Source organism: Scyliorhinus canicula, chromosome 2 (assembly GCF_902713615.1).
Source record: "Scyliorhinus canicula chromosome 2, sScyCan1.1, whole genome shotgun sequence".
NCBI lineage: Eukaryota > Metazoa > Chordata > Chondrichthyes > Carcharhiniformes > Scyliorhinidae > Scyliorhinus > Scyliorhinus canicula.
Genome location: NC_052147.1, coordinates 147,826,487 through 147,844,233, shown reverse-complemented (window position 1 = coordinate 147,844,233; position 17,747 = coordinate 147,826,487). Strand labels below are relative to the sequence as shown.

Below are 17,747 nucleotides of genomic sequence, written 5' to 3'. Positions count from 1 at the left end.
AACACCTCGCCACCAGAGCCTATTTCACACTCGGCACTTGCAGGAGACTCCCTCCCCCTCATCCCCTACCCACCCCCATCCTCCTCCCTCCCTCCACCCGCATCCCGAGAGCGATGTTGTCCAGAGCTAATCGGAGCCTCACACCATCGGGGAACTAAGTTGAGTTGTGCACCTTGAAAGCTTTGTAGCTGCCTCTGCTTCCCTCTCTGTGCCCACACCGTGACTGACTGTCTTGAGACCTCTTGGTTTGTATGTTTGCCGACTTCAGCCCATTGACTGTGATGCAGCGACCACTGGGAACGAGCACTGCCTTCAGCATAGACTCTCTGATAGGCACCAGCCCCCAGCCCAGCACTGGGCACTTCGTCTACACCGGCTACCCTATGTTCATGCCCTACAGGCCGGTGGTCCTGCCCCCGCCTGCCCTCCCCCAGGCATCTCTCCAGCACAGCCTCCACGCCGTGCCAACCCCCCAGCACCACCACCCGGTCAGCAACCTGGCCGGCTCTCTCTCCAACGGCTTCTGCACCAGTCTGGGCCAGGGGATGGCGGTCACCACACTCATGGCCACACTGCCAGGCACCGGGGAAGGCAGCCGCAGTTTCCCGTCCTCCCAGCACCAAGAGCCGGCCAGGAAGTTCATGCAGGCCCTGGTCACCCTGGACAAGGCTGAAGGCGGGATGCAGCAGGAGGGGGAGGAAGGCAAGGACAGCTCGGCTGGTTCATTCCCGGTGGCTGAGGCCGTGCACGCAGTTATCGGTAAGTGAGTGGACCGCTGTCAAACTAACCATTCGGAGGGCAATGGACAATGTTTGGGGGGCACAGATTTGTCAACAGTCATCATCTATTAATAAGAAGATCAAAGGCAGAATCCAGCGCCGCCCAGCTGCCCACTTCCCCCATTTCTTTTTAAAGTGCCAATCGCTTGCATGACAAAACCAGCCGGCAGCCCTCTCAAGTTGCCGATATCACCATGCTGGGGGGGGGGGGGGGGGGGAAAAAAAGTTGCACATTGTCATGCACGGTCACAGCGCTGAGTTTGAGGGCAGCTACAATCAGAAGGCGCTGTGGAGCGAGCCTTGCTTGGGAACTAGCGGTAACACTGAACTGTCTCCCAGCCACTTGCCCAACACAAATGGAAATACCACTCTTTGCAGATCTGACTGCTCAGATCTTTATTTAACACATGAATTGTTCACAGGAGATGTGTGTGTCAGTCCCCCACAGACTGAAAATTCATTTCCAACTACTTTACACTTGAATTGCGAGTAGATATGTGTGTGTGTGTGTGTATAACAGTTTCCCTGGACTGAAAATTAATTTTGAACCATTTTACACTTAAATTGCTAATGTGTGTGTTAGGTTCCCTGAGCTGAAAATTAAGTTTGAACCATTCTACACTTCAATGGCTAATAGGTGTGTGTGTGTCCGTTGCCCCATACTGAAAACTCATGTTGAACCATTTCATCAACGAATCTTGATTAACTAGTTCCAATATTTTTAAAAACTCATCACACATAGTTTAAATTCGGCAAACGAAGAAGTAAAAACGAACACATCAGAATGTTCTGAATTGCAGAAAAAGGTATGTTTAATAATTAGTTGTAATCTAATTAGGCGCACGTATCATGGATTCGTCTTGGAGTTTAAAATTATGTTATCCTCTCTGCCCCTCTCTGTCCATCTTCCACTCTCTATGTGTCCATCTCCCCCTCTCTGTCCATCTCCCCCTCTCTCTGTCCATCTCCCCCTCTCTCTGTCCATCTCTCCCTCTCCCTCTCTGTCCATCTCCCACCCCCCTCTCTCTCTGTCCATCTCCCCCTCTCTCTGTCCATCTCCCACTCTCTCTGTGTCCATCTCCCCCTCTCTCTCTGTCCATCTCCCCCTCTCTCTGTGTCCATCTCCCCCTCTCTCTCTTTCCATCCCCCCCTCTCTCTCTGTCCATCTCCCCCCCCCCCTCTCTCTGTCCATCTCCCCCTCTCTCTCTGTCCATCTCCCCCCCCCCCTCTCTCTGTCCATCTCCCCCTCTCTCTCTGTCCATCTCCCCCTCTCTCTGTTTGTCCATCCCCCTCTCTCTGTCCATCTCCCCCCCTCTCTCTGTCCATCTCCCCCCTCTCTCTCTCTGTCCATCTCCCCCCTCTCTCTCTGTGTCCATCTCCCCCCTCTCTCTCTGTCCATCTCCCCCCTCTCTCTCTGTCCATCTCCTCCCTCTCTCTCTGTCAATCTCCCCTATCTCTCTGTCCATCTCCCCCTCTCTCTGTTTGTCCATCTCCCTCTCTCTGTCCATCTCCCCCCCCCAACTCTGTCCATCTACCCCCTCTCTCTCTGTCCATCTCCCCCCTCTCTCTCTCTGTCCATCTCCCCTCTCTCTGTGTCCATCTCCCCCTCTCTGTGTCCATCTCCCCCTCTCTCTCTGTCCATCTCCCCCTCTCTGTCCATCTCCCCCACTCTCTCTCTGTCCATCTCCCCCCTCTCTCTCTCTCTGTGTCCATCTCCCCACTCTCTCTGTGTCCATCTCCCTCTCTCTGTCCATCTCCCCCTCTCTGTCCATCTCCCCCCCTCTCTCTGTGTCCATCTCCCCTCTCTCTGTGTGTCCATCTCCCTCTCTCTGTCCATCTCCCCCTCTCTGTCCATCTCCCCCCCCTCTCTCTGTGTCCATCTCTCCCCTCTCTCTGTGTGTCCATCTCCCTCTCTCTCTGCCCATCTCCCCCCCCCTCTCTCTCTGTCCATCTCCCCCTCTCTCTCTGTCCATCTCCCCCTCTCTGTCCATCTCCCCCTCTCTCTCTGTCCATCTCCCCTTCTCTCTGTTTGTCCATCTCCCCCTCTCTGTGTGTCCATCTCCCTCTCTCACTCTGTCCATCTCCCCCTCTCTGTCCATGTCCCCCACTCTCTCTGTCCATCTCCTCCTCTTCTTGTCCATCTCCCCCTCTCTCGGCGTCCACCCCCCCCCCCCCCCCCTGTCCATCTCCCTCTCTCTCTGTCCATCTCCCCCTCTCTGTCTATCACCCCCTCTCTCTGTGTCCTTCTCCTCCTCTCTCTCTGTCCATCTCCCCCTCTCTGTCCATGTCCCATCTGTCTCTGTCCATCTCCCCCTCTCTCTGTATCCATCTCCCCCTCTCTCTGTCTGTCCAACTCTCTGTGTGCCCATCTCCCCCTCTCTGTCCATCTCCCCCTCTCTCTCTCTGTCCATCTCCCCCTCTCTCTGTGCCCATCTCCCCCCCCCCCCCCTCTCTCTGTGTCCATCTCCCCCTCTCTCTCTCTGTCCATCTCCCCCTCTCTCTCTGTCCATCTCCCCCTCTCTCTCTCTGTCCATCTCCCTCTGTCTCTCTGTCCATCTCCCCCTCTCTCTGTGTCCATCTCCCCCTCTCTCTGTGTCCATCTCCCCCTCTCTCTGTGTCCATCTCCCCCTCTCTCTGTGTCCATCTCCCCCTCTCTCTGTGTCCATCTCCCCCTCTCTCTGTGTCCATCTCCCCCTCTCTCTGTGTCCATCTCCCCCCTCTATCTCTGTCCATCTCCCCCTCTCTCTGTGTCCATCTCCCCCTCTCTCTGCCCATCTCCCCATCTCTCTCTGTCCATCCCCCCCTCTCTGTCCATCTCCCCTCCTCTCTCTGTGTCCATCTCCCCTCTCTGTCCATCTGCCCCCCCCCCCTCTGTCCATCTCCCCCTCTCTCTGTCCATCTCTCCCTCTCTCTCTGTCCATCTCGCCCTCTCTCTCTCTGTCCATCTCCCCCTCTCTGTCCATCTCCCCCTCTCTCTCTGTCCATCTCCCCCTCTCTGTCCATATCCCCCGCCTCTCTCTGTCCATCCCCCCCCCTCGCTCTGTCCATCTCTCCCTCTCTCTCTATCCATCTCCCCCTCTCTCTCTCTCTGTCCATCTCCCCCTCTCGCTGTCCATCCTCCCCTCTCTCTGCCATCTCCCTCTCTCTCTGCCCATCTCCCCCTCTCTGTCCATCTCCCCGTCTCTCTGCCCATCTCCCTCTCTCTCTGCCCATCTCCCTCTCTCTCTGCCCATCTCCCCCTCTCTCTCTCTGTCCATTTCCCCCTCTGTGTCCATCCCCCCCTCTCTGTGTGTCCATCTCCCCCTCTCTCTGTGTCCATCTCCCCCACTCTCTCTGTGTCCATCTCCCCCCTCTCTCTCTGTCCATCTCCCCCTCTCTCTCTGTGTCCATCTCCCCCTCTCTCTGTGTCCATCTCCCCCCCTCTCTCTCTCTCTCTGTCCATCTCCCCCTCTCTCTCTGTCCATCTCCCCCTCTCTCTGCCCATCTCCCTCTCTCTCTGCCCATCTCCCTCTCTCTCTGCCCATCTCCCCCTCTCTCTCTCTGTCCATTTCCCCCTCTGTGTCCATCTCCCCCCTCTCTGTGTCCATCTCCCCCATTCTCTGTGTCCATCTCCCCCCTCTCTGTGTCCATCTCCCCCACTCTCTCTGTGTCCATCTCCCCCTCTCTCTCTCTGTCCATCTCCCCCACTCTCTCTGTGTCCATCTCCCCCCTCTCTCTCTGTCCATCCCCCCCTCTCTCTCTGTGTCCATCACCCCCTCTCTCTGTGTCCATCTCCCCCTCTCTCTGCCCATCTCCCTCTCTCTCTGCCCATCTCCCTCTCTCTCTGCCCATCTCCCCCTCTCTCTCTCTGTCCATTTCCCCCTCTGTGTCCATCTCCCCCCTCTCTGTGTCCATCTCCCCCCCCCTCTCTCTCTCTGTCCATCCACCCCCTCTCTCTGTGTCCATCTCCCCCTCTCTCTCTGCCCATCTCCCCCCCTCTCTGTGTCCATCTCCCCCTCTCTCTCTGCACATCTCCCCCCCTCTCTCTCTGTCCATCTCCCCCCTCTCTCTGTGTCCATCTCCCCCTCTCTCTCTGTCCATCTCCCCCCCCTCTCTCTGTGTCCATCTCCCCCTCTCTCTGTGTCCACCCATCTCTCTCTCTCTCACACACTCTCTCCCTGTCTCACACACACTCTCTCCCTCTCTCTGTCCACTCCCATCTCTCTCTCTCTGTCACACACACACACACTCTCTCTCTCTCTGTCCACCCATCTCTCTCTCTGTCACACACACACACTCTCTCTCTCTCTCTCCCTCTGTCCATCTGCCCCTCTCTCCAGGTTCTGTCACCTCGAGTCGGGGCCAAGGGAAGGACGATTTTAAGGTGGACGATGATTCAAAGAGCAAAGAGGAGAATTTCTCCATGGACAGCGACCTCGATTACAGTTCGGATGAAAATCTGGCGGCGTCGGCGCTTCACAAGGGAGAGGAGCCGTGCCCGGGGCTAGAGGAGGGTGGCCATGCCAACACAGCCAACCCGGCAAACACGGCGACTGGCAAGAACCGGAGAAGAAGAACGGCCTTCACCAGCGAGCAACTGCTGGAGCTGGAGAAAGAGTTTCACTGCAAGAAGTACCTGTCGCTGACCGAGCGCTCCCAGATCGCCCACTCCCTCAAGCTGAGCGAGGTGCAAGTGAAAATCTGGTTCCAGAACCGGAGGGCCAAGTGGAAAAGGGTGAAAGCGGGCAACGCAAACTCCAAATCTGGGGAACCCAACAGAAACCCCAAGATAGTTGTGCCCATCCCTGTACACGTTAGCAGATTTGCCATCAGAAGTCAGCACCAGCAACTGGAGCAACCGAGACCTTGAGAGAGAGAGAGACAAACTATTGTACAGAAAAACACTGCTTTCAAACACTTTAAAAAAAACACAACACATACACAAAAAAAAACTTTTTTTGAGTGAATCGAAGATTTGCCAATGGACAGACTATTTATTCTGAATAAATAATTATACTTGTTTATATATAAGTACTGAGAGAGCGAGAGAGAGACATGCATCAGCTATATACAGTATTTTGACTGTTTTGTGGAGCAAAAAAAACTTGTACAATGAGAAATGCACGAACCTTTCCACCGGGAGAGAAAAGGGACCTGGACTCTAACATTTAGCCCATTTATCTTATATTGGTGTTTAACCACTTTGCAATGTTCCAACATACCCCAAAAGGTAAAATCCGTAAAGTATTGCTATTTAATATCTCTTTTTTTTAAAAGAAAAAATGTAACTGCAGACTGCCGTTGTGATAAATCTTTTTTTAAATATATATATACTTTCTCCTGCCGGATTCACTTTTCAAATTGGGGTTCCTGATTTACAGCAGAAGGGAAATGTGGCGATATATATATATATACAAACGAACAATGGTGTTAATTTATTTTACATTCTGTCGTTTTGAGAGGGGGGGGGAAAAAGTGTTGCACACTTCTGATAAATTATGAAAATCTCCCAAAAAAAAAAACAAATGCAGGAAAGAATGAGTTTGAATAAATGCGAACGGTAGTGCCAGAAATACCGCACCCAATTACTGCCAAGTTTTTCTCTCCTTCCAGCTAAACATTGACGGTACACTTTTTGGTTGGAGGTGGGCGATGTTCTTGGGGACGGATTGCCTTTAAGTTTTACAAATCTCTGTGGCTCAGAGGGTTGTGGGGGCGGGAGAAATGTCTTTGGCCCGTGGCGCGATAAGCAGCAGGAAGTTGGTCAGGAGCAGCGGATGGTCAATGGGGAATCGAACTGGTCTGAACCGGGCTTGTATCCCATTGAGACCAAATCGTTGTCCCCGAAGCTGGGCAAATTGCACTTCTTTCCTAACCCAGTGTAAACTCGAATCACGAATTCAGCACCTAACATATTCCTGTTTTAATGTTGGCTCTCTCTCCATATACAAAGAAAACAATGGTGTTACTTTATCTTACAGTGGGGTCAATATAGCACATTTCTTCTCAATTATGAGCATTCATTCGATTAAATGCAGAAAACGAGAGGTAAAATATGAGGGATATATTTAGTGGGGCAATTCCTTGTGTCATGGGAACAATTCGACACCAAAGAAAGTACAACGGGAGCAGTTAATCAGACGAACACTCGGTCAAACATGGTTCCTAAATAACCACTACTGATTTAACCTTTCTTCCAATTGAAACAAGAATGCATCTGCTCCAGTAACTTAGCGGGATTGCCCCATCGGCCCTCCCAGGCAACAAGCCATTAAAACCACCCAGTTCAGTGTCACAGTTGCCTGAGATTCGGTAACTGGGGAGGGTGAATCAAAAACGGGGAGCCAATTTCTGCCTATCTCAAACCCAGTTCTACGAACAATAGCAGAAGGGGTGATTTTTTTTTTGCTGCAAGGGTTGTCAAAGGTTTGCAACATGCGGTTTAGTGTGTGTGTGTGTGTGGGGGGGGGGGGGGGGGGTTATTGGGAAAGGTGTTTTTGCAATACGCTTTAGGATTATGTTTTTTTTTGCAACCTTGATTATTTGTGAACAAATGGGCAAATAAAAATTCAACACACTGAATCTCCAGCGACCACTTGCCTCAAGAACTCAGCAAGAATCGCCGATGCCCCCTGTAACTAATTCAAACTCAATAGAAGGTCAAAAGGACTGAGGCTGGATCATTCTCTCCCCACCCCATCCCACCCCACTCCCCGCCACGGATCGCCCATTTGCCGCCCACCAAAATAAAAATGAAAGAGCCCCTCTCCAAGCCCGGGGTGTTCAGAGCAATGGTTGCGACAATGCTGCATTGTCGCTGACCCGGAATAAACGATACACGTTGGGATGTAGCGAGTGCAAAGATAAACAACAGGGCATTTGATCGCTGTCACCGTGGCCATGATCAGCGCTTTAATTTGGCTGCCTAATGAGTCAGATCGCGAGGAAAGATAAAAATTGTCAATCGCCGTGGCTTTTAATGAATTTTTTCGCAAATTGTAATCAAGCCCAAACGTCGCAGCCCAGTGATTAATGGGCCCCAAGAGAGAAGGCTAGCACCTCGCCTTTCATTACATCTCATACACGCTGCACTAAATTAACAGCAACTTGTCTGCGCTTAAAATTAAGTCCAAATGATTAATTTTGATGGGGAGGTTAAAGAATAGCTCGTTCTGATAGTTACTGGCCCGCAATACTTCCTGGAATGAATAGAGCTTCGAGCTGAATATTATCCCAGCACCCCCCGCCTTGTATAACCTGCTCATTTACATCCAATAAATCAGGGGGGGCCGTATTTGTTAGTGAAAAAACGATCAAAAAATCACTTGAGAATGCACACGGCGACTGAACTATTTATAAAAATGTGTGTGTGGGGTGGGGTGGGGTGGGGTGGGGTGGTGTGGGGGTGGGTGGTGTGGGGTGGGGGGGTGTGGGGGGTGTGGGTGGTGTGTGGGGTGTGGGGGTGGGGGTGGGGTGGGGGTGGTGTGGGGGTGGGGGTGGTGTGGGGGGTGGGGGTGGGGGTGGGGTGGGGTGGGGGGGGGGGTGGGGTTGGGGTGGGGGGGTGAGGTGGGGGTTGGGTTGGGGTGGGGGGGGTTGGGGGGGGGGTGGATTAATATAAATATAAGATTAATATGCAAGTTAGTTCAAAGGCTATCTGCTTGCACGTTGTACAGAATCCACTCCCCTCGCCTGAAAATATTTAATCATCTATTCCACCCCCCCCCCCCCCCCCCCCCCCCCCACCCCCCAACCCCAGGACTAGAGTCTCCGGTCTTTGCAAGTTTCAAACTGTCCTTTATATCACAATTAGTTCGTTAAGTGGAATGGGGAGTAGGAGAGGAGGGGGGGGAGGGGGGGGGAGAGGAGGGGGGGAGGGGGGGAGAGGAGGGGGGGAGGGGGGGGGGAGAGGGGGGGAGGAGGGGGGAGGGGGGGGAGGGGGGGGAGGAGGGGGGGAGGGGGGGGAGGAGGGGAGAGGGAAGAGGGGGGGAGGAGAGGGGGGGGAGGGGAGGAGTGGGGGGGGGAGGGGGGGAGGAGGGGGGAGGGGGAGGAGGGGGGGGTGGATTGATTAGAGATTGAATGTGACTCGACAATATTCATTCTGCTTCCAGGACTAGGAGCTCAGTACAAAACAGCTCCCAATCCCGTGAGACCGCCTTCAGGCTTTGCAATGGTCAGAATTGGGAGATTCCCCTCAACCCTCTGGCACCCGAATATTTATTAACATTCCTTTTCAGGCGGGTAAGGAAGGGTATTGGGCAGCCGGTTTTAATCAATAATGTGCATCACAGTGTAATGTACTGAGTATGATGGGGTCGAAATGGTGTTTGAGTGCATAAGACATTGCTCAAGAATGCTTGATGCCAGTGAGGAAGTCAGCACTGGAATAAACTACTGAAATCATGATTTACATAAGAATTCCTTGCCAGACACATTATCCAGTATTAGAGAAAGATGCTTCACTTTACCGAGACATGGAAGTTTATGTGGAATGCTCATCTGAGGCTGAGGAGCATGTTGCAGCATTGTGCAGTTCCCCTTTCCTGGTACCTCTCCCCTTTCCTGGCACCTACCGCGGCCCTTCCCAAAATCCCCAACAGGAAAAGTGAACCAAACTGCCAAAGGGCAGCAAGGAGCGGGAACCAACTTCAGCAAGAATGTACCTTCAATTAACTATTAACACAAGGGCCTGTTCTGTGCTGTACTGTTCTAAATAAAAACACGTCTCCCCCTCCCCCCTCTCTCCCCTCCCCCCTCTTCTCTCCCACCCCCTCTCCTCTCCTCTCCCCCCCCCCCCCCCCCCCAACTCACCCCCCGGTTCTCAGTCAATTCAAAGATGTAAATATCAGCAAAAGATTAACTCAATTCCAGACACCTTGATTCAAACGAGCAAAATCACGGTAAGATGCACTTGGTGACAGGAATGAATCTTAGTGAAGGGAACTGAGAGTGTGCCTGCTGTTAGTGTGACACAGGCTGAGCACAAGGCAGCACCTTTGAATATCTGGAAAGCACCACTTGTAAGGCGATATTAATATCAGGAGAGAGGACGCAGTCTGATGTGCTTTCGGGAAAATAACACTTGTTTTTGCCTCGGAAGTTGCCAGGTCGCCTGGCCAGGGAGTTAACAGCAGATGTTTAACTGCGATTTAGTAGCAGCTGGAAGGGAAGTTTTAATATATGTGCGAATGATATTCTCTCCTACAATGGAGCTCGATAGAACCTAATAAAAACCTATTAGAAAGATAATAGCGGAGATCTGTTCTCCACCTCACGTTGATTCGTGTCTGAAATAACTGCACTGCTCTGGAATGACCATAAAACTCGGAGCTTGTCTTTCTCCATTCGGAGAGAGACCTGGAAATCCTGTAAAAAAAAACAGTCCGCAAGGCACATTTTACCACTCGAAGAACAAAACACAACTGTGATGTATCAGAACGATCAAAGGTGTCAATTTCGGATGCTCCCCTCACCCAGTCACAGAGCCCTCTTACACAGGACAGCTACTGTCCTAGGCACCACTTCATATGAATTCTCAGAAAGTGGTGCAACTCGCGGCGTTTGCGAAACGGTACAAATAAAAATTGGCAGGCTTGCAAAGGACCGTTTAGATCAATCAAACCCCATTTACCGCCAGGTTCGAGGTTGTAAACGTTCATTTCAACCGCAGTCTGCATCAAGTCACCCAGAGGAACAAAATAAGATCATCTTCTCTCTCTCTAACAGCCTGGGTACCCTGGCCAGTGGTGCAGGCTCTGTTAGTTCAGATCGACGGGGCACACTGTGTGGAGCTCCAGTCTGCAACTCCTCCACATTTTGGGGTGGAATAGGGGGGGGGGGGGGGGGGGGGAGGGCATACCGCGTCTGAACTCCTGTCCAATATTTCAGACCTACAAGAATGACAGCTCAGAATAAGCGCAAAAGCTCAAACAAGGGACTGATGGAAAACCAATTGGAGGAACAGGAACAGACATTCAAATGGAGGTTATTGTAAGTACACCGATGAGCAATGGGGAAATCCTGTAACACAGGCACTGGCCGTTACACATTCTGTTAGTGGCAGGGGGGAATCTCAGGAGCTGTCCCTGGATATTACACAACCCACATTTCCCCACAGCAGGTGGGTTCTGTTACACATACTCAGTGGCTCTTACAGATGTCAGTAGGGCTTACGGCCGTCTTCAGTCCGCACTGACTGTTAAAGATGGAGATTGCCTGTTGCAGATGTTCAATGGCCTAACTGATCCAAATCCGCGACACATGCGCCTTAACCGTGACACATATTGAGCGGTACAGATGCACGGAGTTATCGAAATTGACAGTCACAGATGTGCACTGACTGATGCCGACATAAACAGGTCTTTGCTGATTTACACCCAGTGCCACACTGAATACTGCAGTGACTCTGATGCTAATTCACACTCTTGTTGCAGGGGTACTTCGTTCTATCATTGCACACAGTTGCAGGTGGACACTGTTATGACGTACATTGTTTATTGCGAAGGTACGTAGTAACTGTTACAGTGCAGTGTTATTGAAACACATTATAAAAGATATACACAATCTTAAAGTTGTACACTGACTGTTTCACATGCAAACTGATAGTTTACAGGTGTATACTGGCTGGTACAAGTGTATATTGAATGTTAATTGTGTGGACTGACGATTTGACAAGTACACTGACTGTTGCGAATGTACACTGCCATTACAAGTGTATCCTGACTCTGACAGGTGTATACTGACCATTATTTATGTACACTGAATGTTACTGATGTACACAGCCACTGTTAAGAGTGTACAATGTCCATTGCTAAATGAACGCTGACTGTTGACGGTGTACTCTGTTGCTGGTGTACCCTGAGAATTACTAATGTACACGGAGTGTTGCTGAGGTACGCTGACTGTTACACTCTGAATGTCACAGGTATACACTGACTGTTGCTGATGTACATTGACTATGAAAGGTGTATATTGTTGCTGATGTACATTGCCTATTACCGATGAGCACTATTACAGGTATACTCTGATTGCTACTTATGTACATTGACTGTCACTGATGTAAACTGACTATCACAAGGGTATGCTGACCTTTATTTATGTACACTAACATTAAAGGTGTACCTTGCTTATTGTTTATGTAGATTCAGATGTTATTGCTGTACAGTGATGTTTGACATGCACACTGACTGATATGCATTTACTATTACAGATGCACACTAACTGATGTAAACTGACTGTGACTAATTTCTCCGGACTGTTTCTTATGTACACAGATTGTTACAGATATACACTGACTATTACAGATGTGACTGTTGCAAGTATATACTGTTGCTGGTGTACACTGAATGCTGCAGGTTGTACATTGACAGATACTGATGTATACTGAATGTTACCTAGTTACACTGACTGTTACTAATTTACACTAACTGTTATAAATTGACTATTGATGATGTACACCAAATGTTAGATGTGTAGACTGACTGTTGCTGATGTAACCTGACTGTTAATGACATACACTAAATATTACAGGTGCACACTGCCTGTTATTGATGTAGTTGCAGATGAATGCTGAATATTACTGATGAACATTGATGTTACTTTTGTACTCTCACTGTGACCGATGAACACTGACTATTAATGATGTGCACTGATTGTTAGAGATTTACATTGACTATTTCATCTACTCTTATATGCATTAACCCTTACAGGTCTGAACAGACATATATAGATATGTGCTGTGTGTTAATGATTTGCAGTAAGTATTCCAACTGTATATTCACTATTACTGATGTACAATGGCTGTCAGTGATGTGCACTGACTGTAGCATGAGCACATTGACTCTGATAGGTGTACTCTGAACTTTACTGACCAATACTAGTGTCCATCAGCTCATCATAGAATCGTTGAATTTACAGTGCAGAAGGAGGATATTCAGCCCATCAAGTCTGTACTGGCCCTTGGAAAGAGCACTCCACTTAAGCCCGTGCCTCCACCTTATCCCCGTAACCCAACCCCACCTTTTTGGACACTAAGGGGCAATTTAGCACAGCCAATCCACCTAATCTGCACATCTTTGGACTGTGGAAGGAAACTGGAGCACCCAGAGAAAATCCAAGCAGACACAGGGAGAACGTGCATACTCCGCACAGACAGGGACCCAAGCCGGGAATCGAACCTGGGAAACCTGGAGCTGTGAAGCAACTGTGCTAACCACTATGCTACCATGCTGCCTAAAGAATATACAGTGCAGAAAGAGCCCATTTGGCCCATCGAGTCTGCACCTGCCCTTCAAAAGAGCACCCCACTTAAGTCCACACCGCCACCCCATCCCATAACCCAGCAACCGCACCTAACCTTTTTGGACACAAAGGACAATTTAAAATGGCCAATCCACCTGACCTGCACATCTTTGGACTGTGGGAGGAAACCAGAGCACCTGGAGGAAATCCACGCAGACATGGGGAGAACGTGCAGACTCCACACAGTCACCCAAGCCGGGAATCGAACCTGGGACCCTGGTGCTGTGAACAACAGTGCTAACCACTGTGCTACTGTGCGCTCTTACTGGTGCACATTGACTACACCAGCCTTACAGTGGCTATTAGTGAAATACATTGACTGCCAATTGCATACACTGACAAATACTGATAGGCGATTATGACAGGTGCCCACTGATAATTCTAATTCTACCCTGACTGTTGTAGGTGTATACTGTTTTATAACTCATTACAGCCTTGGTTCAAACATGGACAAAATAGCTGAACTCCAGAGGTGAGGGGAGAGTGACTGCTCTTCACATCAAGGCAGCATTTGTTTGAGTGGGACATCAAGGAGCCATAGCTAAACTGGAGTCAATGGGAATTAGGGGGAACCCTCCACTGGTTGGACTCATACCTAACACAAAGGAAGATGGTTGTGATGGTTGGAGGTCAATCATCTCAGTCCCAGGGACATCACTGTAGGAGTTCTTCAGGGTAGTGTCCAAGGCCCAACAATCTTCAGCTGCTTCATTAATGACCTTCCTTCCAAGACAAGGTCAGGCATGGGGATGTTTGTTCACGATTGCACAAGTTCAGACCCATTCACGATTCATCAGATACTGAACAGTCCACGTGCAAATGCAGTAAGACCTGGACAATATCCAGGCTTGAACTGACAAGTGGCAAGCAACATTCGAGACACACAAGTGCCAGGCAATGACCATCTCTAATAAGAGAGAACCAAACCATCACCCTTTGATATTCAATGGCATTACCACCACTGAATCCCCCACTATGAATATCCTGGGGATTACCACTGATCAGAAACTGAACTGGACTAGCCATATAAATACTGTGGCTACAAGAGAAGGACAGAGGCTTGGGATCCTATGGCAAGTAACTCACCTCCTGACTCCCCAAAGCCTGTCCACAACCTTTATCAAGAAGGATTGTGATGAAATACTCCCCACTTGCCTTAATGAGTGCAGCTTCAACAAAACTCAAGAAGCCCAATACCATCCAGGGCAAACCAACCCAATTTTTGGCACCCCTCCCACACTTACTCCCTCTCCTGCCAACACACAGTAGCAGCCATGTGTGCCACATACAAGATGCACAGCAGTAACACACCAAGGCTCTTTAGGCAGCAACTTCCACACCCACAACCAATACCATCTAGAAGAACAATGGAAGCAGATACATGGCAACACTACCACCTGGAAGGTCCCCTCCAAGTCACTCACCATCCTGACCTGGAAATGTATTGCAGTTCACTCATTGTCGCTGTCAAAATCCTGGAACTCCCTCCCTAACAGTACAGTGGGCATGCCTACACCACATGGACTGCTGTGGGTCAAGAAGGCAGTTCACCACCATCATCTCAAGAGCAATTAGGGATGGACAACTAATGCTGGCCTAGCCAGCAAGTCCACATCCTGTAAAACAATTAATTTTTAAAAGATGAACACGTAATGTTACTGGTGTATACTGACAGTTACTGATGCATACTGACAGTTCCTGATGTACAATGACTGTTACTGATGTACAATGACTGTTATCGATGTACAATGACTGTTACTGATGAACATAGACTGTTACTGATGTACATCGACTATCACTGATGTACATTGACTGTTACTGATGCACATTGACTGTTACTGATGTACATTGACTGTTACTGATGCACATTGACTGTTACTGATGCCCATTAGCTGTTACTGATACATATTGACTGTTACTGATGTACATTGACTGTTACTGATGCCCATTAGCTGTTACTAATACATATTGACTGTTACTGATGCACATTGACAGTTACTGATATACATCAGCTGTTACTAATGTACATGGACAGTCACAGATGTATACTGAGTGTCACATATGTCAATTGATTGTTACAGGTCTACATTGTTATAAGCACACACAGAATGTTATGGTTATAACAATTGACTGTTACAGGTGTACACTGAATGTTACTGATGTACAATGACTCTTGTAGGTGTTCACCAACTGTTACAGGTGTGCATGAAATGTGACAGATGTACACTGACTGTTTCTGGTATACACTGGTACACGTGTATACTGAATGTCACAGATGTAAACTGATAGTTACAGGTCGATATTGTTACAAGTATATAGAGAGTGCTGCAGTTGTACACAATTGATTGTTACACGTCTATACTGAATGTTACTGATGTACAATGACTCTTGCAGGTGTGCATCAACTGTTACAGATGTACACTAAATGTAACAGATTTATACTGACTATTACTGGTGTGTACAGATATAGGTGTACATTGACTATTACAGTTTCACATTGACTGGAACTGGTGTACACTGTACAAGGTGCACACTGTTACAGGTATATACTGACTGTTGTTGATGCACAATGACTCTTGCAGGTGCACAGTGATTGTTCCGGGTGTATACTGCCTGTTACAGTTGCACATTGACTAGAATATATGTGCACAGGTGTAAGTGTACACTGCTAACGGTGTACACAAACTGTTACAGGTGTACACTGAATGTTACTGATGTATACTGACAGTGACAGTGTGTACACTGGATGTCACAGCTATGCACTTTGATTTTCTGTTGTACACTGGTCCTGATGAACATTGACTAGTTCAAGTGTATACCAACTGTTAGAGGTAGATATTGATTATTTTGATATACACAGACTGATAATGATTTGCACTTTGGGTTTCTATACTACATTACCATTGTATACTGACTGCGACAGGTCTATACTGACTTTTACTGATGTACACCGAGTGTTACAGGTAGGAATTGGCTGGTAAAGGTGTGCCGTCACTGTCATAAATGTACACTGATGTGGGCAGCACGGTGGCGCAGTGGGTTAGCCCTGCAGCCTCACAACGCCGGGGTCCCAGGTTCAATCCCGGCTCTGGGTCACTGTCCGTGTGAAGTTTGCACATTCTCCCCGTGTTTGCATGGGTTTCACCCCCACAACCCAAGAGGCTAAATTGGCCCTTAATTGGAAACAATGAATTGGGTACTCTAAATTTATTTTTAAAAATAAGTGTACACTGACTATTACAAGCATGTATTGACTGTTACTATGTAAATTGAATGTCACAGATGTTCACTGTTACTGCCATTAATTGACAGCTGAAAGTGAATATTGTTCCTAATATACATTATCTGTTAAATGTGTACATTAACTGTTACAGATGTGCACTGAATTTCACGGATGTACACTCACTGTTCCAGCAGTACTCTCAATTGTTCTGATGAACATCTACCATTTCAGGTATATGGTGACTGTTAATGATGTACATTGACTGTTAATGTTGTGCCCGACTGCTAATGACTGCTACTGACCAAATATGATTTACACTGAGTGGTTTGGGGTTTATGCTGACCATTAATATTGTATACGAACCATTACTGGTCTTCATTGATTGTTGCTGACTTTGATTGGTGGACACTGACCAGTAATGATGCACATCGCTTGTTATCAGTATGCACTAACTGTTATCAATACACATTAGAATTTGTAAATATAGACTGCACATTACCACATGCACTGTGTCATGAGAATGTTGCTTTAAGAAAAGTTTGGCTGCTCATATTACTGCAGTGATGTCAGAGTGTGGGTGGAGCTGGGCTGTCTGTCAGCTTTTTACTTTCATTTTAGGCTGTTTGCTGCAGGGTGTGTTTTAGTTTCGTTTTCAGAGCTGGATAGCTGCAGTCACAGCCAGAAGGTGTATGAATCTCTCTCTGTAATCTAAAGACTAAATCGATCCTGGTGATTTAAAACTAATAACAGTAGTGGCTTTAACCTGATGTGCTTCTGATAAAGGTTTTGTTTTTAAGTCGTATGGATGTTAAAAGGAAAGCTTAAAGGATTACTTAGTGCTGTATTCATTGGGGGTTATATTTGAATTAATAGTTGCTAAGATGTTCACTGTATGTTTTAAAAAGGTTAACTTGAGTTCATAGAATAAACATTGTTTTGCTTTAAAAACTACTTTTCCATTTCTGCTGTACCACACCTGTAGAGTGAGCCGTGTGCTCCCCATACCACAATCTATTCAAAGTTGTGGGTCAGGTGAACTCCATGGTACACTTTGGGGTTCTCTAAACCCTGGCCCATAACAACTAACTGTTAATGATGTACACACAGTTTCAGGTACAAATTGATATGGATTGTTATAGTTTACACAGACTGTAATGTATGGCTAAGGACTGTTTCAGGTGTACATTGTATATTTCAGGTGTACATTGTCTTTGATGTACACTAACTGTTCATGATGTATCCTGAGTATTTCAGGCAAACTTCAGGTGTATTTCAGTATGTACACTGGTCACTGACGTACACTGAACGTTACCTATGTCTACTGAGTATTTTGGGTATATACTGACTGCCACGTGTGTGCATTGACTGTTACTGATAACAATAGACTGCTACGGATGGACACTAATGGTAACTGATTAACCTTTGCAGGTATACACTGACAGTTAGTGACGTATATTTTGAAGTGGAGA

At 48.2% G+C, this 17,747-nt stretch overlaps 1 protein-coding gene across 1 annotated transcript; it reads left to right on the top strand.

The window, feature by feature from the left end:
- gbx2 (gastrulation brain homeobox 2) lies at positions 1–7,193 on the top strand. Its single transcript, XM_038787585.1, has 2 exons — positions 1–759; positions 5,099–7,193. Exons 1-2 carry the CDS (start codon positions 252–254, stop codon positions 5,626–5,628), a joined length of 1,038 nt encoding a protein of 345 aa, XP_038643513.1. The 5' UTR covers positions 1–251; the 3' UTR covers positions 5,629–7,193.
- Positions 7,194–17,747: the final 10,554 nt, after the last annotated feature.

Coding starts and splice junctions, on each gene's coding strand:
- gbx2 (XM_038787585.1), top strand. CDS start 252: ATGTTTGCCGACTTCAGCCCATTGACTGTGATGCAGCGACCACTGGGA. Junction 760..5,098: donor GGCCGTGCACGCAGTTATCG/GTAAGTGAGTGG, acceptor CCCTCTCTCCAG/GTTCTGTCACCTCGAGTCGG.